We start from the raw sequence: 24,088 nt of genomic DNA on the forward strand, positions 1-24,088 counted from the left end.
TAATGACATTCCCATCAGCCTCAGCTGTGCTATGTGTTTGGTGCTAATTAGCAAATATTAGCATGCTAACATGGTAAACTAACATGGGGAACATGTTGCTGAGGTAAAGCCTCAGGGTGACGAACATGGCTGTAGACTGTTAGACTTTTTAACTAGTTAAAATGCACTAATAATACTAATTTGTGTTAATTAGGTCTTTTCATCAGCTCACAATTTTACAGCACTGAAATGCTTAATAAAAAGCCATATTTAATTAATTTTGCTTAAATTTAAGGAGATCATATGTGACAGCGGGAGTCTGCGTTTCCCGGAGTTAACCGATGTTTTCTCCTTTCCAAGCTTATTTTATGTTATATCCGTGTCTTTAATGTTTACCAAATGAACTGGCAGGAGAGTCGAGGAAAACCAGGTAGGCCCCACCTTCACGTTTTTCAGTTGGCGGCTACTCATTCAGGTTCTAGTTTCAAATGTCAACCCATTCTCACTCCAAACTTTTTGCGTCGGATATGACGCAAAAAGCACCCTTCAGCGCATGTGTACAACGCACCGGGTAGAGCAGCAGCTTCTCGACGCTATAAGATGACGTAGTAATAAGAGCGACAACAGTAGCGAGTTAGCCTGACAAGCCAGACCCACATCAAGATGTTGGGTCTGGGAACTCACCATTGACGGAGCTCAATCCGAGGGGCGGGATAAACGGTTGTCTTTCAAATTCCCTCTGCACGTAATAGGATAGCGCTACAACCAGGCAGAGCAACAAAGAAGGTAGCGAAGCTGATTCAACTTTTGCCGTATCCGCTCGGCAAAACTCCGAACACATCTTCCTTTTTTAAGAATTATTTCAGTGCCGTTCTTTTCTCAAAGAAAAACTTCCAGAAGACCGCTGTTCCCAGCAGCAGCAGCAGCCATAAGCCCGCCCACCAACTCCATACACGATGTGATTGGCCTGACTAGAGTTTGATTTTTCCAGCTTACAAGTCAACGGAGAGTGCCTAGACCCCCCTGGCTCTAGATTTCTAGGCTAGTAGCGAGTAGTACGAAAGCCCGAAATGCTGGGTAAGGAGGCTGATTGGGGTGGTGGATGGGTCAAACAACACAGGACTTTCACCCTGGAGACCGGGGTTCGTGTCCCACGTGTCACGTTTCCTAAACCCAACTGCCCAGTGTCAATAACAACGCCAAAGGCACCTGACCAAGCGTCCGTATCTTACGCGATGGGAGTGAGACTGTGTTGCAAATGTACAACTAGAACCAAGCTCTGGTGAAATCCTAGAGACGTAGCAAGAGCCATCAAGTTCCCAGGGTGGTTTTGCTGGCATCTTAAATTAATTTGATTTCAGACAAATAGGGGTTAGGGTTGATAATAAACAGCCAAAGGGGCTAAATAGTCAACAATTTGATTTGGTGTGAAAATAGCCAGAGACAAATGGCAGATTTGTTTCTGAATGTCATGTTTAATTTTAATATGAGCAACAAAGTAGCAGCAGCAGCAGCAGCAAAACAAACACTCCAGAAGAGCAAGGCGAAGCCCCAGCACCCCAGGTGAAATCTTACAGTGGATAGATGATGACGGCCAACAGTGTAAGGTCATTATGTAATAGGCTTTAGTTTGGTATGGGGCTCACTGTAATGTACTGTAAGAGGCTCCGACAGCTTCAATGTCGTACTGACCGCTACAGGAAATCTTTCCTGCCACATTCCATAAAACTGTACAACAATTCACAATTCACACATTAAAATATTGCACTATTGTGCTATTGCACTCTGGTTACTTCTTATTTTATATTATACATATTTTATTTTGATATATATACTATGTTTGTAACTAACCCTAACTAACTAACCCTAACCCATTTTATTCTACACGTGTACATATTCTTATACATGTACACTTATATTCTTTTCATTCCTCTGTGTATGTTTTTCAGTAGGTATTCTGGTATTTTGATCTTTTGTTATCTTATTTTATCTAAATATATATTTTTTTATCTTATTTATTATTTCTGGTACATTTCTTGTATTTTCTGTATGTGTGTATGTGTGCGTGTGTGTCTTTCTGTGTGTCTTTCTGCTATAACACAGTAATTGCCCTGTTTGGGTTTAATAAAGTCCATCTATCTATCTAGCCATCTCATTTTTATAATACTTTTCCCCAGTGGGAAATTACAATTTACACTCTGTTGTTCAGTTTATTTATAAAAGCGGACAGTGCAAATTAATAAAACACATGAATTTACATGGGTTAAAAATGCCACAGTTAGCCAAAAGGCAATTTTTCATCTGTAGTCCCCTGTTATTGATGTTATTACACACTACACACAGGCTTGAAATACACACACACGCTCAGGTCCTTTTACATGCACAGAAAGATGTCAGAGTGAGGGGCCTGCGACTGCTGGACAGGCGCCCTGGGCAGTTGGGGGGGGGGGGGGTTCTGGTTCTTGCTCAAGGGCACCTTGGCAGTGCCCAGGAGGTGAACTGGCATTTCTCCAGCTACCAGTCCACACTCCGTACTTTGGTCCATACGAGGACTTGAACCAGCGACCCTCATCTATCTATCTATCTATCTATCTATCTATCTATCTATCTATCTATCTATCTATCTATCTATCTATCTATCTATCTGTCTATAGGGGCTTTCATTGCAAACAAGCAGACAAACAGAACAACAACTTGACCACTATATGTATACTACTTCTCCATTTTAGTGACACAAACAAGCTTTATCCTGTCAGATCAATATTTTTTTTATCAATATAGTTTTTGACAATCTTTATGACGAGGTAAACTGTTCTTGTTGAGTTCTGAAGCTGTGCATCCTCAAAAAACGTCTGGTGTGCAGAGATCTGATCACCTTTAAAGGTGACTTAAATGCCATGAACACATTCCGTCCACAATGTTTTGTGCATTTACACCTTAAGTATACTTTTTCTTATCTAGGTAGACTGACATTTGTTACAAAGGTTTAAAAGAGCTTGAGATTAAAGCTGCACCTCCCACATGCATTTGTTCTTTATGTCTAACTTTTATAATTCATACTGCACAAAGTTCTTGATCACGGCATATGGCTAAATAAGGGTTAAAAGCAAAAGAGAGCATGATCCAATACTGAGTGCAAAGTCAACCACAACAACAAACCACACATAGGCTAACAGCAAAATAGACCATACACAAACTAGAGGAAGCCTAGAGGAAGGAAGCAATGAAAAAAAAAAAAAAAAAACTTGAAATCAATTTCTGTTACTGAAAATAGAACAGCCAGTGCGGCAATTACCAGTTTAATGTTCCTGGAATACTCCACTTCCGCAAAACAACAATAATCAGTGACGATGATTCCACTTGCAATCCACTTAATGTTCTAAATGAAAGGCTACATCTTGTTTGTACCCGTGTAAGACAAAGGGGAAAAATAAACTTTCCCTCTGGTTCGCACTTCCTTACCTGCCCTCAGCCCTCTGCAGCTAGATCTGCATATAATGAAGACAGAGAGCAGAAGTGGGTGCATGTCTTATTTGAGCTATTTTGATTCTTGCACTCTGTGCAATTGGTTGCTTAAAATGTGGGCAACGAACAGGAATCATTTTAGTTTTCTTCTTGCTTGTTATGCAGTATTGGATTAAAAACTGCTAGCTAAGGTTCATAATGGAAACAGAAATGGTAATAAAGTAGCATGAAATTGCTGCATGCTTTTAAAATAGTCTAGAATCACATTTGTTCTTTTATAATTGCCTGCAGATGGTTAGTGTTTGTGTGTGTGTGTGTGTGTGTGTGTGTGTGTATTTGCTTCCCTTCCACAGGATTTGCTCTCTCGATTGTTTTTTATACTACGAAGCCTTTCTTTGTATTATCACCAATAAAAAGATTCTTTCACTATTGCACTTAGAGCGACAACGATTAAGCAATAAGTTGCAAACTATTAAATGAATCGCCAACTTTTTTTTGATAATCGATGAATCAGTTTGAGTCATTTTTTAAGAACCAACATTCCAGCTTCTGAAATGTGAATATTTTCAAGTTTCTTCTCTCCTCTCTGACAGTAAACTGAATATCTTTGAGTTGTGAACGAAACAAGACATTTGAGGATGTCATCTTGGGCTTTGGGAAACACTGATCCACATTTTTATCACCATTTTCTGACAAATTTATAGACCCGAAAACTATTCAATTAATCGAGAAAATAATCAACAGATAAATAGACAATGGAAATTAGGGATGCACCGAATCCAGATTTTTGGGGTTGGCCGAATACCAAATCCACTGGTTAAGATTCTGCCGAACCCGAAACCAAACCAAATCCTACTCCCATCCTCAGTCCATTAACACAGTAAACACATTAAAGGTCCCATGACATGCTGCTTTTTGGATGCTTTTATATAGGCCTCAATGGTCCCCTAATACTGTATCTGAAGTCTCTTTCCCGAAATTCAGCCTTGGTGCAGAATTACAGCCACTAGAGCCAGTCCCACAATGAGCTTTCCTTAGGCTGTGCCATTTCTGTGTCTGTAGCTTTAAATGCTATTGAGGAGGAGAAAGGGGCGGGGGCAAGCTGCCACTTTGCTTGTTTGCAAGCCATGATGTCTCTCTCTTTCTCATGGGTGGGCCAAATTCTATGGGCGGGCAAAGCAGAGAAAGGGGAGGTAACCTTGCTCCTTATGACCTCATAAGGAGAAGATTCCAGAACGGTCCATCTAAGCTTTCATTTTCTCAAAGGCAGAGCAGGATACCCAGGGCTCGGTTTACTATTATCACCATTTCTAGCCACTGGGGGACCATAGGCAGGCTGGGGGAACTCACATTAAAGTAAAAAAAAACTCAAAATGAAATTTTCATGCCATGGGACCTTAAAGAAGTAAACAACATCCACAGCCTCTAAAATAGTTAAATGTGTAACTGAGGGTTTCTTATATCGTCTAGACTCAGGCTTGGCTTTAAAATAAAGACACCAACAACCAAGACGGCACTGCACATCTCAGTTTATTCCACCCCAACACAGTCAACCGTCAGAAAATGCTTTATTCCCCCCTTTTCTCGTCACAATAAAAGCTCTATGTTTACTGTAACTTCCTCTTAATCTTCAACTGAGAGGTTACACAATGAAATACCTTAAAAATGTAACAATTTAATATTGAATGCACACTCTCTTTTCACATCGTAGGAAAGCACATCGCTATCGCCAGATGAGTGACAATTTTGTTTGGCAAATTTTCGCTAACCAGTGTATGATGAAGGCATGTTGGGTGGGTGAAATTAGAAAGCTAACGTTAGCTAACGAGCAGCAGTCGTTCCGCTCCCCCTGTAGTGAGACTCCAAGAGAATGGCTGACAGCCCGGGAGAGGCCCCGTCTGGTAAACACAAGTTTTTAGCTGTGACTGTGCTTCCTTTGCCGTACCTGGGGTTGCTACGTTTTGGCTGCTGTCCGTGGATTCCTTCATGCGCGGCTTGTATTATTTTGGATGTTTCATGCGCAGGGGTTTTGGCGGCGGCGATGTAGTGTGTTGTTTGGGGTCCTTGCCGCAGCGGGACAGGTCGACATTGCTGGTTGGGTGTGTGGCTCGGCTTGGGTCACTTTGTTTTGGCTGGGGTTGCTGCCGGGTCGTGCTTTTTCTGCTTGCGAGTTCCATTTTCACTTTCTCACAGCCTATTGCATTGAACAGTATACTTACATTACGTCAACCAGCGTAGCGCGCGCAGTGCAAGCGTAGGGTTCGGTGGGAAAAAATTGGGCCGAAAAAGCCCAATATTCGGCCGAATCCAAACCTGAACCCTGGATTTGGCGCATCCCTAATGGAAATAACCGTCTCTACTAAATACAAATAGATTGGCTTAGGTTGAAAGCTAATTGCCACACACTGATCACTGAAAGCACTGGATGAACTTCTAACCTTGTAAAAGAAAAAGGATAAAACATCACAATGTATCCCTCATCTTTCAAACGCAGCTGCAGCAGGTCTATCCATCTACCTCCGTTAATTAGAATTCACAGGAACAAACGTGCCACCAAGGTCGAGAAGAAAACGTTTGAAAATGCGAATGGTAAGTGAACAACCTTCCCCCACCGACTCCACACATCGCTCCATTTAAATAAATAAATAAAAAAAAGGATAAAAAAATAACAAGGCTAATTTCCCAGCTCTCCCAGGCTGCCAGCAGGATGTTTGGAGGACAGGGGCCGCACCTTCCTCGGCTCACTTGTCTGTCACAACGTCCGCTCAGGTACGTGTGTGTGTGTGTGTGTGTGTGTGTGTGTGTGTGTGTGTGTGTGTGTGTCTTACAGCACGTGCCGCCCTGAGGGTCCCTGTGCCGCCATCCGCTAAATTAAACTTCTCCTCCCTTCCCTGTGCTCGCTGAGAGCAGCATCCTCGCAGACAGTGGTGGAATGTAACGAAGTACATTTACTCCAGTACTGTACTTAAGTCAAAATTTGAGGAACCTGGACTTCACTTCAGTCTTTTCTTTTCACGCCACTTTTTACTTCTACTCCACTACATCTACATTAATCTGACAGCTTTAGTTACTCTACAAATTAACCTTTTTGCACACAAAACACGTACTACAGAAAATATGATGTTTTATTATAAATCAAAGTACCCAACAATATACAGGCCTACAAGTCCAGTTGAAATGATTAGACCATTAATCACAGAACAGTTTGGATCATTTCCAGTTTCTATAATGTGAGGATTTTTCTGCATTGACTACATTTATTTTTAATACTTTAAGTACATTTTCCTGATGTCACTTACATACTTTTACATAGGTAACAAGAGTATTTTTACAGTGTGGTATTAGTACTTTTACTTAAGTGAAGGATCTGAATACTTTTTCCACCACTGCTCGCAGGCGGCTCTCATCCTCGCCGCAAACACTGCCCGTGTGAGCAGCAGGCGGGCCGGGGAGCGTTCAGAGCCGCCGCTCCCCAAAGCCCAGTGCAATTGCCCTGTTATTGTCCATTCATCCACTGCTCAGAGGGTGGGGGAGGGTGGGGGGTCGAGAGAGCGCTGTGAGCACTCTACATCCAAGATGTCGTAATTTGACAGTGAGCTTTGTATTAAATTCTACCCCGCTGGACAGAGAGAGAGGAAGTAAGTGGTGGAGCACTATCTTCACTTTGTGATCGCTTTTTAAATTAAACATTTTATGCTTGTCGGGGAAAATTGGAAGAGCAAGCGGCAGAATTATGTTCATCTATGTCATTTTTAAATGTTAAAAGGAATCTCATGTGGACCTTCATGCTGAATTTATGCTGTGTGTGTGTGTGTGTGTGTAGATTTATGTGATTACAGCATATTTCATTTTTTTTTTTCATGATGGCATTTTTTTGTTGTTGTAAAAATGAGAAACTCCCAGTGCATGTGTTTCTTCCAGCCTAGATATTGTATATGTTTAGCTTTAACTGCTATGAATCAACAAAAATTCAACATTTTAAATGTGTTGCTACGTCCACACACTTCTGATGGGAAAAAATTTCATTTTAGCATTTACATTTTGAGGTTGTTAGATGAGAACAATATTAAATGAATAAAAAAATAAATATTCCATTCAGTCGTTTTTGGTCTGGGCCTGCATTTATCAAACTGTTAAAGTGAATGAAATGAAACGTAATGATTACTCAGAAACGCAAGAAAAAAAGCTTTTTATCAAATCTATCATGACTTGAAAATGCCCTTAAATTTAAAGGTCCCATGGTATGAAAATGCTGAATTTTGGGAAAGAGATTTCAGATACACTATTAGGGGCCCACAAAGGTCTATATAAAAGAGACTTCAGATACAGTATATGCGGCCTATATAAAAGCATCCAAAAAGCAGCATGTCATAGGACCTTTAATAGAGCTTCAGAGGAATCTTAAATTGGCAAAACAGTAGATCCTGGGTGACTGCAGCACAGAAACACCTTGTGAAACATGCTTCAGAGTGAAAATATAATAGCTAAGGATGAAGCAATATGTATAACTCAGAAGAGCAGTTTTTGCCTATTAACTGAGTTTGATTTGAACACTTGATATGATGTTCCACCACTTTTTCTTTTGCATTTATCAAACAACAAGAACAAAGACGGCTTTGATTTTGTTTGCAATCACTTCATATGCATCTTCATGGTCTGCACTTGTCATTCGGCTCCTAAATTCTCATAATTTTTTACATTTGCATATATTATACAAATGTTACATTTTAAGTACAATAAAACAATGAAAAGAAAGAAAAACGTACCGTAGAAAGTGTACAGTAGATTCCAAAATTCTAAGTTGTCAAAAACCTTGTTGTTGTTGTTGTTAGTAACTGATATTACAAAGGCAAAATGCTGTATTTGGGATACCATTTGGTGTAGAGCCAGAGGAGTGTCAGGTAGAGGGAATATAAATGGTCCCCTCATATCAGTAACTGTGCTTCAGGACCAAAGCCAGGACATCTATGCTCACTGCCTTTTGACCAGAACCTCATTAATCACACTCCTACAGATGACATAGAGTAATTACCCTCTGAGAAAGACACATACTGAAACACACACTCCCACTCGCAGTGTATAACACACTTTATGCACATGGCATGTGAAAGTATGCATAAACAGGCAGAACAAATGGAATTGCATTTACATGAACCCCTTTTTTTAACAGGTGTACTTTAAGGTTTGCAGCCCTGGGAACACCTGAGCCGCACCACTGTGTATTCACACACACACACATACACACGGAGTAAATTTCAAGGGTAGATCCTGCCACACATAGACGGTTGTGTGTTTTTTTCTGTTTTTGAGGTGTTGGGCAGGTCATGGATCCCTCCTGCCCAGGGAGGGAGTCAGTCTGTCTAGGCATGATGAAATCCTCCATCTGTCCTCATTCATCAAGCCCACCACACATATTAATTATCACAAACCTTCAGACTTACAGCAGAGGACACACACACACACGCACAGAGACCCCCCTCCCTCCCTCGGCCCTCTCCCCCAGCCGACACCACTCCCTCAGACCTACAGTTAAAATGTAACTGTGTTGGCCAGATACTGATGCTGGTTGTAAGTGCCGGTGGCACTACAAGTCAGCAGAGTATTTCCAGAGGACGCCTAGATGTCAGTTTTTGCTAGCAGGGTGTCCCAACTCAAAGCTGACAGAAGAGGTGCAGTCACATCGATCACACCCGGGTGGGAAAGATCTCCTGGTTCACAGCTGGGTTCAACTAAAACGAAAATAAGCAGGTAAACGTGTTGTAGTAAAGACCAACTAAACCGAGACCATGTCAACACCGAGGTCAGAGTGCATTGAGACCGTGACATGACCAAGACTTTGAGGGGTTGAGACGGAGTCAAGACCAAGGCCAAGGCAGGGCGAGACCGAGTCAAGACCAAGACCAGAGCGTATCGAGACCGAGACAAGACCAAGACTTTGAGGGGTTGAGACCAAGACCAAGACCAAGGCAGGGCGAGACCGAGTCAAGACCAAGACCAGAGCGTATCGAGACCGAGACAAGACCAAGACTTTGAGGGGTTGAGACCAAGACCAAGGCCAAGGCAGGGCGAGACTGAGTCAAGACCAAGACCAGAGCGTATCGAGACCGAGACAAGACCAAGACTTTGAGGGGTTGAGACCAAGACCAAGGCAGGGCGAGACTGAGTCAAGACCAAGACCAGAGTGTATTGAGACCGAGACAAGACCAAGACTTTGAGGGGTTAAGACCAAGACAAGACCAAGACCAAGGCAGGGGCGAGACTGAGAAAAGACCAAGACTTTGAGGGGTTGAGACCAAGACCAAGACCAAGACCAAGGCAGGTTGAGACTGAGTCAAGACCAAGACCAGAGTGTATTGAGACCGAGACAAGACCATGACTTTGAGGGGTTGAGACCGAGACAAAACCAAGACCAAGGCAGGGGCGAGACTGAGACAAGACCAAGACTTTGAGGGGTTGAGACCAAGACCAAGACCAAGACCAAGGCAGGTTGACACCGAGACAAGACCAAGACTTTGAAGGGTTGAGACCGAGACAAAACCAAGACCAAGGCAGGGGCGAGACCGAGACAAGACTAAGACTTTGAGAGGTTGAGACCAAGACAAAGACCAAGACCAAGACCAAGACTAGACCAGTGCCAAATTTCAAATTAGAAAAGTTGTTGGTTGCACTTGAAGCAGGAAGTTTTACATCCGATTACAGTAATGCACAAGCAATTAATTGATTTCCCTGCAGTTGTGGTCTTGACCGGTCTTAAAATAAAATCCTGAGTCCTCTTTCTCTGGGACCAAGAGTAAAAATGTGGTTGATTACGACCAAGACCTTCATAGTGGTCTTGAGACCAAGACCAATCTCGAGTACTACAACACTGGCAGGTAACAAATATTTTTTGTGAACTGAACCTAAGTAAAAACTTAAAAAAAATTGTTCAGGTAAAAGTAAACAAACTATATTGCCAGGTAAAAAGAAAATAATAAAAAAGGAAAATAAATATGAACTTGAATCATTTTGGTTTAATTTCTTTTACAGAAAATGAACGATGTTGAGATCCCAGCAGATGGCGCTGTGACGCGATTGCTTCATATACTAAAGCAGCGCGGAGATTAAACATACAGGGCCCTATCTTGCACTCAACGCAATTGCCTTTGTACACTCATGCATGGATCATTCCTATTTTGCACCTGACGCACAGCAGACTTTTCCCTCCACAGACGCACATCGGTATATTAGGGAATGAATTTGCGCCCCCGGGGGCGGTTCAGCGAAAAGAGGAGGCGTGTTCAGGCGCAAACATTCCCTGGTGCTATTCTTTTGCAGTTTCAGAAAACAATTCTGCCACGGACCTGGAAAAACCTGGTTTAAAGTCAGTGGCGCGTTATTCAGATGCTATTTTAGGGGCGCTTGCTTGGCCAGAATGTAGCGTGTGCACAACACACATACACTTTGCTTCTCTCATCTACACGGACGCAGTAGTTCCCATTTTTGCAAACCATACATAATTACAAGGAAAAATATGACTGAAAATGCGCTTCAGGTGTTTGGATAGGTCAGGAGGCATTTTACAGTGCAGTCATCAAAAAGTCGCAGCATTCTTTGTGGCTTGTTGTGTTTTACACAACATTTCTATGAATCATGGCTGTGTTGATGACATAAATGAGGAAATATTAGAGGACTTAAGGAGACGTGATGTTGAACTACGGCGGGATTGGACAATCCGGCGCGCAATGTGCTCCTGGTGGAGCGGGTGGGGGAGGAAGGGGCACAACAGGTGCAGGTGGTGTGTTTGGAGGCCCACGCTCCATGGCCGCAGCAATCCTCTCCAGACTTGAGGAGATGCGCCAGAGAGACCGCAGCAACATCGCCACCCGGCCAAGACGGGCATTTCTTACTTTGTCGCATTCTGGACAGCTACCGCTGGCGTGCGCCAGCGCAAATCCGCCGTCATAATAGCAATCCGACATGGAACAAGTGCGCCTGCTCTTAAAGGGAATGTGAGATGACGTTCTGATTGGTTTATTGCACGTTACGCCCAAACCACACCTAGCTACTTCAGACCAACCCATTTTAGATTTGCCCACAAAGCTACTTGCGTTTCATGTTTGATACTTGCGTTTCAGATTGTTAAAATAGGGCCCTAAATGTCATGGCTATTCCAACACAGTTCTCCAACAGGTGTCCACCTCTGTATGACAATAATATAACCATGTGAAAACTGTCTCTGACAAATTGTCTAATCCCTATGGTTCTTCAGATACAGTGATAATAAAAGATAGTTTTCAGCTTGTGATGTAGATCCTTATTTCTTTCATTATTTCCCTGGTCATCCTGCCAGTTTAGAGCCTAGGGTCCTTCAACAGGAGGGCCGGGACCCTTAGGGGGTCCTCAGAGTTACTGCAGGGGAGCCACCAAGTTATTGTTTAATCATTTAAAAAAAAAATGTTTAGCAAAACTTAAAATAAGTCTGAAAATACACATAAACATTAGTGCATCATATTATTAGCAAAGATAAATCGGCCTATTTGGGATTTGTTACAACATTGATGATTATAACATAAGAGTATGCCTCCTGGCCCGTAGGTAAGGTAGCCATCCACAGAAACTGTGCTACATGTATATTTAACATTAAAACATGATGTATAAATATATATATGTATAATAAATATATATATATATATATATATATATATATATATATATATATATATATATATATATATATATATCAGTAACCAGCATGGCTACCACAGCATCCTGCAGCGACATGCCATCCCATCCGGTTTGCGTTAAGTTGGACCATCATTTATTTTTCAACAGGACAATGACTCCAAACACACCTCCAGGCTGTGTAAGGGCAATTTGACCAAGGAGAGTGATGGAGTGCTGCGCCAGATGACCTGGCCTCCACAGTCACCGGACCTGAACCCAATCGAGATGGTTTGCGGTGAGCTGGACCGCAGAGTGAAGGCAAAAGGGCCAACAAGTGCTAAGCATCTCTGGGAACTCCTTCAAGACTGTTGTAAAACCATTTCAGGTGACTACCTCTTGAAGCTCATCAAGAGAATGCCAAGAGTGTGCAAAGCAGTAATCAGAGCAAAGGGTGGCTACTTTGAGGAATCAAAAATATAAGACATGTTTTCAGTTATTTCACACTTTTTTGTTAAGTACATAATTCCACGTGTTAAGTACATAATTCCAGTGAGAATCTACAATGTAAATAGTCATGAAAATAAAGGAAACGCATTGAATGAGAAGGTGTGTCTAAACTTTTGTCCTGTACTATATATATATATATATATATATATATATATATATATATATATATATATATATACATATATATATATATATATATATACATATATATAATTATTTTAATAGCTTAGTATTGTATGCACCATAAAAGGTATGTTTTTGTAGGTCCAGTTTATTATTCAACTTCATTTTATACAATATGTAGTAGGGGGTCCCTGCTCTGTCTCAGTTACAACTAAGGGGTCCTTGGCCTAAATAACATTGAAGACCCCTGGTTTAGAGGATTTTGCAGGAAATGAAAGTAAAGAAGAAAGTGTGCGACTCAGCCCTGACTCAGCACAGGTTCCAGTCTGTTCATTTTCTTATGCGAGGCTTTATGAGCACGAGGAACCCCGGCTGTCAGCACCCATCTCCTGATACCCATAAAGCCTTGTGTTGTGGGGTCATTCCCTGTAATTGGTTTGGATAATGTTCCCACTATGGACCAGAACCTGCACTTTCAGCCATTTCACTACTGTTCCTCTGGTGTCACCTGTGTTCCAATTACATAATTTCTACCTGTGCAAGCAATCTCAATGACTGAAAGTAAATGCTTCAAACAGGAAAACATCTTTGGTGTGCAGTGGTTGCGTCTCCGTGTCGACGGTTGTCCAGAAACTCTCCCACGGCGATTGGACGATTCCCCCTGAGCCTGTTCTTAATTGGGAGGAGATCATTAGCTAGAGTATAGCCCACTAATCTTTTTTTAAGCATTTTATAATAAGACAGAGACCAGCTTGTATCCGCTGAGAGCCTCTCTGAAAGCCCACATGATTAAAGTCCCTTAAATGACCGCCTTTGGTCCTGAGCTGGGATGTCTCCCCCTTTAATCAGACACCAGTGCTCATCGCTCCCATGTTTTTCTGACACCAGTCACACGGGCAGCGCCAAATCTCTCCAAAACCTCTGGCCAATTAGAAGGGACAGGAAAAAGATAAAAGCGTCATTACCGCGCCGTCCTCAGCAATACGTCGAGCCAATTAACGTCAGTGAGCGTGGGGGTCGCTCCTCATGTCCTGGCCACGGAGAAGTGAGAGCGAACAGAGCGCTGTGAGCCGATGGTGACAGGACAGACACCGGGACAGTTAATTGATCTTCATTATGTTAATTATGACTGTGATGCGGTGCGGAGAATGAAAAACGGGTCGCACTGTTGTGCCACTCAGTCTGAATGCACCCTGCTAAGCGTTCTGCTGACCTCCGAAACTGTCGCCTGGCAAGTGATGGCGCTGCTTAATCGAGTGAGTGTGCGTGCATAAACAGTTTGGCCTGTTTTCCAGCACCTTTCAAATTTCCAACAGGCTGAAAGTTTGTGCTGTAAGTTTGTAATTATGTCAGTGTGTGGTCACATTTCCTCACCCTTGTCACTTTATAGAATCTACTTTTCTTCAAAGTATTTGACATACCCAGTGGTGGAAGAAGCATTGAGATCCTTTACTTAAACCGCACTGTAAAAAAAAACAACTCAGTTTCAAGTAAAAGTCCTGCATTGAAAATGTTACTTAAGTAAAAGTACAATCAGGAAAATGTACTTAAAATATTAAAAGTAAAACTACTCAATGCAGAAAAACCCTCACAATTTGAGAAAATGGAAACGATCCAAACTCATAGCATCGCTAGAAGAAATATTAAAGATGCAGTCGATAAGACTTATTAACCTAACTTTCTGTCATATTTGCTGAAACTGACCCTATGTTCCAGTAGAACTACATGAAGCTGGTAATGATGGTAAAAAAACTTTTTTTTTAAATCCAGCTCCTCTGGCCTGTAGTGCGATTTGCAAAAATCCACAACTCCCTGTTCAGATTCACCAATCAGGGCCAGGGGGGGTGTCAATCACTGCTCATGCACACACATTCATTCTCCCATGTGGGGGGAGGGGCTTAGGAGACCGTTTGGGCTTTAGCAGAAAGGTAGAGAGAGAATTTGAGACTGAAAATTTGTCGATGTTCAAATTCTTCGGCTAAGTCCTGGATCTTCACAATCCTACCTACAGCACCTTTAAAGTCTGACACCTGCTGTTTGTTTATTGTGTTCCAGATTAGTAGGTATGCTGTATCGGTTTACTGTCTGAACACACTGGTGTACCTCTGAAATACCTTTTATACACATTTGCATGTGCAGTTAAGTTCTCAGCTGTCAAACTCTGCAGGACTTTATGATTTTCTACCATAGCAAAGGAATTATGTGGGGAAAACAAGGACATGGCACTGTGGCATACAGCAAAATAATGTTGGGTAGTTTAATTTATAATAAAACGTTGTGTTTTATAAACTACATGTGTTTTGTGTGCAGAAATCTTAATTTGTAACCTAACTAGTAACTAAAGCTGTCAGATGAATGTAGTGGAGTCAAAAGTACAATATTTCTCTCTGAAATATTGCAGAGTAGAAGGAGAAAGTGGCATGAAAAGAAAAGAGTCAAGTAAAGTACAAGTACATTAAATTTGTACCTGAGTAAATGTACTTAGTTACATTCCAGCACTGAACATACCTTCTACCTCATCAAAACTCCCGACAAACACATGCAAGATTTCAGTAAGAATGAGGGTGGGTTGGTGTGTGATGTCCCTCTGTCCACTCCAGTGCACGGATGGCTGCACTGTCAGCAAGCCTGGCTCTGCCCTTGCATTTGAATAAACACCATCTGAGTTGGCTGCTTGTGTATAATATCTGTCAGGAAGATGCCACCCGGTGATCCTTCCGACTCTGACCTCTGTCCCCCGGGGAGCGTCTGACGGGACACTGTGGTGACAGGATGTCTCCCCTGTCGATCCGCCGCGCCGATACGCCTTACACCATTCTCCGGCTCAGCTCGCAACTCAAATGGCTCACCGCTCTGCCCTTTGCATTGGGAATGAGCTGAGGCTGCCTTACAGAATGCAATGAATAGTCGCGAGGGTAGGATAAACACAAGCTTCGGAGATGCTTGTCACAAAGATTGATGGTTCCCTGGAATTTCTGTTGTCGTCTTGTCAGTACTATAAACGTATCCCTGCTGAATAATTGAGTCCCTCAGCTGGAGAGTGGTGTCAATCTTTTTTTAAGTTTACTCTCACACACACTTGTGCTTTCAGGAGTGTATCTCACTGTCTGATAGCTGTAAATCAGAGAGCCGTGCGGATAAGAGAAAGCTGACGTTGTGCAATTTCAGCTGATGTACAACATACAAATGACTTGGACTTAATACAAAAACTGCAAGTGGCTTCATTCATCAACACATTTCAAGCAAACCTTTTTTTTTTGAGCATTTGCTTGGTTTCAGCTAAATCTTAATCATATTTCACGACATTCAAGCTGCCTGACTTGTCCTCTGCATGGAAAATGTGAAAATCGCTGCCATCTTTCACCTCGCAGCTCATCGCACCTGTCACTTCTCTACATTGGTCTGTTAAAAAAAACTGTTAAAAAATGACACGAAATATTTGCAAGTGTGAGGTGACGTCTTCAGAATGCTTTCTTAGTCTGACCAAACTTTCCAAAAGATATTTAAATTGATAGTGATATAGAACCGAGCAGCAACCACCAGGTCTGAGAAAATGTGTGAGTGCCAAAAACTGCAGGGCCACTTGATGCTGGCTTCAAAAGGGAGTCCATCCCCATAGACCTCCATGTTAAAATGCCCAAATCTACAGTAGAAATCAACATGCACAGGGGTAACCTGTAACCAACTTAGCTGTTTCCATTTGTTTCTATCCTGTTTAGCTGCGCTTTTTTTCATATTTATCTCTAGTTGTTATTGATATTTTTACACTGATCTTGCTATTGTTTCTCTTTGTTTTTACCTTGTAAAGTGCATTTGAGTACCTTTTAAAGCGCTACATAAAATTATTATTATTATTATAATTATTATTATTATGTTTACAGCCTGAAACAAAAACAAAAGCGGTTTGGTCATTATAGCTAATTTCGTTACAATTGTGTAAATCATATTCAGGCTTAAAGTTCTGCATAATTAACAAGGGCATGGCCGCAACAAGGGCATGGCTGCTTTAAATGACAGGTGGGTTACAGTCAGAGGTGGCTATCATAGACTGTAGGTTTTATTCGACCCGCCTCAGCTCCAGCCATGCTCCACCTATTTGCCCATTTTCGAATTAGCCGGGAGTTAGGCGGAGTCAGACACTGCCAAGGTGGTGACTGCCGGAGCCACCCATTTTAAGCGTCACACCGGCAAACTTGTCACTTGTTCTCTCGCTTCCCAGCTGATAATAAAGACGCTGGACGAAACACATCAGGTACGATTACATTAGATGTGGTGTGAAACATAGCTAAGCTAGCTAGCGAGCAAGCCGAGCAGCAAGCAAGGTGACGTACAGTACAGGCCAAATGTTTGGACACACCTTCTCATTCAATGCGTTTCCTTTTTATTTTCATGACTATTTACATTGTAGATTCTCACTGAAGGCATCAAAACTATGAATGAACACATTTTTGTACTTAAGTGTGAAATAACTGAAAACATGTCTTATATTTTAGATTCTTCAAAGTAGCCACCCTTTGCTTTTTTATTAATAAGGGAAAAAATTCCACTAATTAACCCTGACAAGGCACACCTGTGAAGTGAAAACCATTTCAGGTGACTACCTCATGAAGCTCATTGAGAGAACACCAAGGGTTTGCAGAGTTATCTAAAAAAGGAAAGGGTGGCTACTTTGAGGATTCTAAAATATAAGACATGTTTTCAGTTATTTCACACTTTTTTGTTAAGTACATAATTCCATATGTGTTCATTCATAGTTTTGATGCCTTCAGTGAGAATCTACAATGTAAATAGTCATGAAAATAAAAGGAAACACATTGGATGAGAAGGTGTGTCCAAACTTTTGGCCTGTACTGTATACTGTGCGAGACGAGAGATGTAGTTCGCTGAGCGGTTTCACACAAAACTAAGTGGCACCACCTCTAACCTACGACAAACTGAGACTTTCTTCACTTGCAAAATTATCTTTTAAATTGACAAACATCATATGTGTAATTCATGACTCAATTCAAACAGATCCCAAAATAGTTTTTTTCTCTCCCCACATATTATCGCCAAAATAAGGTCCCATGGGGTCCACCTGAAGGAGAGGAACTTTGCTTCTCTATAGGGGATTGATTGATCAACACATTATTCACTCTTGGTCTTCAGTTGTTATTATCATGTATTACGTGATAATCACGCTGCCTGACTTGCTCCTGTCTTCATGGTGAATGTAAAAGTGTTGTGTATTTTGGGCTACTATTAGATCCGTGGTTGAGATACACAAAGTCTATGTATACGAAGTTCCATTTCCGTGATTTGCTCCGGTGCCACCGGAAATTTCGCTGGATGTCCCTCTTTTCGGCCGGATGTCCATTACCTTCCGCTTTCTAAACTCTGGTGGATTTCTGAGGACTATGGTTAACTGCTCCTCAGATCTCTGCAGGGTAAATCCAGACAGCTAACTAGACTATCTGTCCAATCTGAGTTTTCTGTTGCACGACAAAAACAACTTTTGAACGTACACGTTCCACCAAAACAAGTTCCTTCCTGAGGCTATTTTGCAGAGGCATCGTGGCGCCGTCCGGCGCTTAGCGCCATCCATGACGATTGTGAATGATTTAAAGAAATTCCAATAAACCAGAGCACGTTTTTCTCCCATCCCTGAATGCTCTGTGGAGTAGCCAGACCCTCCTCCGCAGCGCTGTGGAGGAAGGTCTGGCAATGCGAGACTAAGATACACCTGATGGATTGTGGGTTACTTTAGCTTCCATTGTTGGTGTTAGCCATGCTGCTGTAAAGAGATGCTGTTGGGCTAATAAATATTCCATCATAGTCCGGGTCACCATTATTATATCTATATATATATTATTATAGTATTATCACCACTAAAGGAGACTTTTAAGTCCTGGATGAAAACTTAGCACCTGTTTCATCCCTCCTGAAGCCAATTAACAACATTGATAAAGGCAAGGTGTTCCTAAACAAAACCTAATTAGCTCTTGCAGTGTAGGCAAGCAAACAGTTAATTGGTTATTAAATTGTACGTGTTATTCTCTGCTGTACTGTGTGCCTTTGTAGCACTGTGTAAGGTAAGATGTGGTTTATTTAATTTGCAAATGTGTAAATGAACCTTGGACTCCCCAATGCAATTACCTTTACGTTAACAAGCTTGCGCTTTCATATATTGAAACATTAAGATGGATTTTGTTCAATCAACTTGCTCTGATGTAGTCATGTGTATACGAATGCATTTGTGTGTGTGTGATGGAGCATTGCATCCGTCAATCCCTGCCCACCTCCCACTGAGCACTGCGCTATAATTAAAAATGGTGTTCTCGCTCCAGTATAAAATTTCTGCTCGCTCAGAGTGGAAACGCATATTGCATCGAATAATTTGAGATAATTTGTCTAAGTTTTATGATGCTGTGGTATTGCAAACGCCGACACTAATCTTTTCAAAAACCTTTGAGGACCAATGCTTTGGCAGTAATTCACTATCCAGATTTATGAGCGCACAAAGACCCACTCAGTCTGTCTCTTTCTCTCTCTCTCTCCTCTCCCTCAGAGTAGCTTGGTTTATAAAGACCGTTGTCCTGTTCTACTCCAGTGTGTCACAGAAACATACATTTTGTAACCCCACCCGTGATCTTTTCCTAAACCTACCTGTCTGCTCCTGTGCCGCTTGTCAGTTAAACGTACGTCCGACCCAGAGCGTTAAAATGTGATTCCAAAAGTGCCGACCAAACGCATCTAAAGATGATGCTGAAGGAGACTTTTTGCCTCAATAACAAACGCCAAAGGTACCTGACCAAGCACCGCTTTTTGATGCCATGGGAGTGAGACTGTGTTGACAGAAAAATGCAGATATGGCTTGGAGCTTGGATAAGATCAACGCAGCTGCACAAGTTGTTGCAAGATACACTACCGGTCAAAAGTTTTAGAGCACCCCAATTTTTTTTGTTTTTCATTGATATTTTAGCAGTTCAAGTCCAATGAATAGCTTGAAATGGTACAAAGGTAAGTGGTGAACTGCCTGAGGTTAAAAAAAAATAATGTACATTTCAGAATTTTACAAAAAGGCCTTTTTCAGTGAAAAAGAAATGGGTAAACCACTTAAAGCTGTTCTGCAGCAATGGAGGTTGATAAAGCTTTGAAAGTTGTGTTGTGTGGTGCTACCACTTCCCACAGGTGTTCCAACTTGTCTGGATTACTTACAACCCCCTCTGTTTGTATAAAAGTATTGTTGGAACACACTGTGGTACCGTACCCTCGTGAGCCTTATTTGAATAGTATTGTACTGCAGAAAGTAGTGTGTTGCTATAAAAATGGCGGGAAAAAGGCAATTAACAATGGAAGAGAGACAGACCATCATAACACTTAAGAATGTTGGTCTTTCCTGCAGAGAAATTGCGAAGAAAGTCAAGGTGTCAGTGAGTACGGTATTCTTCACCATCAAAAGGCACTTAGAAACTGGGGGAACTCTGACAGGAAGAGGTCTGGCAGACCCAAAGCCACAACAGAATCAGAAGACAAGTTTCTGAGAGTCAACAGCTTGCGTGATAGGCGGCTCACAGGACAACAGCTTCAAGCACAGCTTAATAGTGGTCGTAATAAGAAGTCTCAGTTTCAACTGTAAAGAGAAGACTTGGAGCTGCAGGTTTGATAGGTCGAGTTGCAGAAAGAAAGCCATTGCTAAGACGTCAGAATAAGAAAAAGAGGCTGGCCTGGGCCAAGAAACATCGTCAATGGACAACTGAAGACTGGAAGAAGGTGCTATGGACTGATGAATCAAAATTTGAAATCTTCGGTTCATCACGCAGGATTTTTGTATGTCGTCGAGTAGGCGAAAGGATGGTTCCTCAGTGTGTGACATCAACTGTCAAACATGGAGGAGGAAGCGTGATGGTCTGGGGCTGTTTTGCTGGATCCAGGGTCGGTGATTTGTACAGAGTGAAAGGCACCCTGAACCAAATGGCTACCACAGCATTTTGCAGCACCATGCAGTACCCTCTGGTATGCGCCTAGTTGGTCAGGGGTTCATCCTACAGCAAGATAATGACCCAAAACATAAGTACAAGCTATGCCAGAACTACTTTAGGAAAAAAACAACAAGATGGTAAGCTTTAAAACATGGAGTGGTCAGCACAGTCACCAGACTTAACCCATTGAGCTGGTTTGGGATGAACTGGACAGAAAAGTGAAAGCAAAGCAACCTACAAGTGCCACACATTTATGGGAACTTCTGCAACAGAGTTGGGAAAAACATTCTGAAGAATATTTGATTTCCATTGTAGAAAGAATGCCACGAGTGTGTTCAGCTGTTGTATCTGCCAAAGGGGGCTACTTTGATGAGTCAGAAATGTAGAACATATTTTGGTTTATAAATTGATTTCTTTTTAAACTTAAATTGTTAATTTGTTCTATTCTTTCATTTCAGAGTACAATAAGACATTGAACTGCATGAATTTCAATAAAAACCTGGAAAAATTGGGGTGTTCTAAAACTTTTGACCGGTAGTGTAAATTACAGCAACAGCAGCTCTACTCTTAAAGATACACATCTCAACAGCACAACGTGGCAAAAACTGCAAAATAGTGTATATGTTGGCAGCCTATGTTTAAAAAAAAATAAAGTTACAACTAAAAAGAAGGTCCCATCCCCACTCTAGTTTGCCTTAATTGTAGTGAATACAAACTGGAAAACGTCTCACACCCAAAAGGAAGTGGCACAGATAAGTTTCAAAGAGAAAAAGAATCAGCAATAACTCACTAAAAGAATATAGTCATCCACTTTGAACACATTTGCTTGACAATTTCACACAGATCCTCAGACTTTTTGCTGGCAGTGTTAGCCATAGTAACTTCCAGTTTAGTATACACACATTTTAAGGGATACTCAACTCAAAACACACTATCAAATTCCAAATCATATACTCAGCCAATTAATTTGTATGAATATGTGGCTTCCACTTGCAGCTTGTATGATGAGCTGTTTATATTTTCTTTTTTGGCATCTTTTGCTGAAAATATCAGTTTGAAACATTGAGCAATGGATAGAAGACAGGGAAGTGTGCCATGCTGCAGAAATATTATTAGTAGTTTGTTATCTACTTTGTGTCTGCTATAAAACTTAAGATACATGTACATTGCAACCAAAAAATGAATTTCTAGCCTGCAGTGGATAGGTATTTGACTTTAAACTGCTACATTTAGCTGCTCTATAAAGTCAAACATGGGTCTACAGCAATTATATATTAAGTTGGCTCTTGTTCTAACCCCACCACTTGGAATATAAATCTGATAAATATGAACTGCCTTTTGCACATTATTATGTGATTGACTAAGGAATCAGTTCCAGTTGTTGAGAATCTAATGCTGCACTAACCTTGGTTTTGTCGTACAGGCAGTGGTTGTCCAGAATCATCTGCTGCTTTACTCGAGCGAACCTCCTTAGGTCTCTCTCAAACTGCTGTGGAAGAAAAGAATCAATAGTCTGTAACCAAATATTGGTTTTACTTATCTGTTTTTATGGCACTGAAAGGAAATAGGGATGCCTTAATGCCATTTTCTTCCTTCTGACTTTATGTCGAGTCATCCCATAACGTAGAAGGTATTTCATATCAGATATTTTTATATAATATTGTACACTTGCACACGACTTTGTATTGACTTTTACTCTAACTCCACCATCAGGCCCATGTTTCCCCCAGACGAGTTTCCCCTCAGTGTGTCTGCTGAGCAGGTGACTGGGGCACTGCGGCGGATCGACTCCCGAAAGGCGGCAGGTCCAGACAACATCCCGGGACGAGTGCTGAAGGAGTGCGCCCAGGAGCTTACCAGTGTGCTCACAGATATCTTCAACCTCTCACTCTCTCAAGCTGCTGGAAGACATCAACCATCATCCCAGTGCCCGAGAACTCAGCTGCGAAAAGCGTGAATGATTATCGCTTGGTGGCTCTCACACCTTTAGTCATGAAATGCTCTGAGCGGCTTGTCATGGCCCACATAAAGGACAACATAGTCAGCAATATGGATTCCCATCAGTATGCATACAGGAAGAACAGGTCTGTGTCTGATGCAGTATCAGCTGTTGTCCACTCTGCTCTCACCCACCTGGAGAACAGGGACACTTACGCCAGACTGCTCTTCCTGGACTTCAGTTCTGCGTTTAAGACCATCATTCCGCAGACATTCGTTAATAGGGGTGTGTATTGAGCCCCCTCCTCTACACGCTCCTCACACATGACTGCTCGGCCAGGTGGGCAGTCATATAGTAAAGTTTGCTGACGACACGGCCGTCGTTGGACTAATCTCCAATGGAGACGAGTCTGTGTATAGGCAGGAGGTGGACGATCTGGTGGACTGGTGCAGAGAAAATAACCTTAGTATCAATGTGGATAAGACCAAAGAGATTGTTGTGGATTTTAGGAGGGGGAGGCATACCCCATCACCTCTCATCATTGGAGGATCTGAGGTGGAGATGGTATCGTCACTCAAATACCTGGGGATTCACATCTCTAGCGACCTGACGTGGAGTACCAACATGGCTAACATTCTCAAGAAGGCTCACCAGCCCCTGTACTTCTTGAGGAGGCTGAAGAAGGTTGGCCTCAGCACTGCTGTCCTCACCTCCTTTTACAGGTGTGTGGTGGAGAGTACACTGACATTCTCCATCACTGTCTGGTTTGGGAACTGCTCTGCAGCGGATGAGGCAGCCCTGCAGAGAATAGTTAAATCTGCTGCAAAAGATCACAAACTGCAGTCTCCCTTCCCTGGACAACATCTATGCCAGAAGATGCAGGAGCTGTGCCTCCAACATCATGAGAGATCCCTCTCACCCAGCACACAACCTGTTTAATCCCCTCCCCTCCGGCAAGAAGCTGCGCAGCTTAATGCTAGGACCACAAGGCTAAAGCGCAGCTTCTACCCAGAGTCGGTGAGGCTTGTGAACTCAAGGACTGTCAACTAAACTGTCTACTATGTGTTGCTGCCATCCCTTTTCCCTAAAGAACTGTATGCATTTTATTGAACTGTATGCACTTTATCTTATGGACCGCTGATGCACTTTATGGACTGCTGATGCCCTGAAATACTTGTCGCGTTGATTGTTTTTAAAGAACTGATTTTATTTATCCTATTTATTCTATACATATATATATATATCATCTCCGTGTCTAACATGCTGAATGACAATAAAAATGTAATTGAAATTAAAATTGAACTTTTATATCTTTCTTTATTCTTAGATGATGTTTTAGTTGTCTAAAATGTATGTCTCCTTAGAGCCAGACTACCAAGGACTAAAGAATACCTGGACTTGAATGAGACAATGGAGACAATGATTGGTCTGAAAGACGGTAATGGTACATGTCCAACAGCAAGCGTCATTT

The 24,088-nt window shown here is 41.9% G+C and overlaps 1 protein-coding gene across 3 annotated transcripts in view; it reads right to left on the reverse strand.

Annotated features, from left to right (window-relative positions):
• dntt (deoxynucleotidyltransferase, terminal) overlaps positions 1–24,088 on the reverse strand; it is a 136,954-nt gene that overhangs the window by 22,482 nt on the left and 90,384 nt on the right. For 2 of the 3 annotated variants that reach the window (XM_028604290.1, XM_028604288.1), the window contains one exon: positions 22,084–22,167. In XM_028604290.1, coding sequence (XP_028460091.1) covers positions 22,084–22,167 — 84 coding nt within the window. The remainder of the gene's footprint in view (positions 1–22,083; positions 22,168–24,088) is intronic. The other variant, XM_028604289.1, reaches the window with a different exon arrangement.

This window comes from Perca flavescens, chromosome 17 (assembly GCF_004354835.1).
Source record: "Perca flavescens isolate YP-PL-M2 chromosome 17, PFLA_1.0, whole genome shotgun sequence".
Taxonomy (NCBI): Eukaryota; Metazoa; Chordata; class Actinopteri; order Perciformes; family Percidae; genus Perca; species Perca flavescens.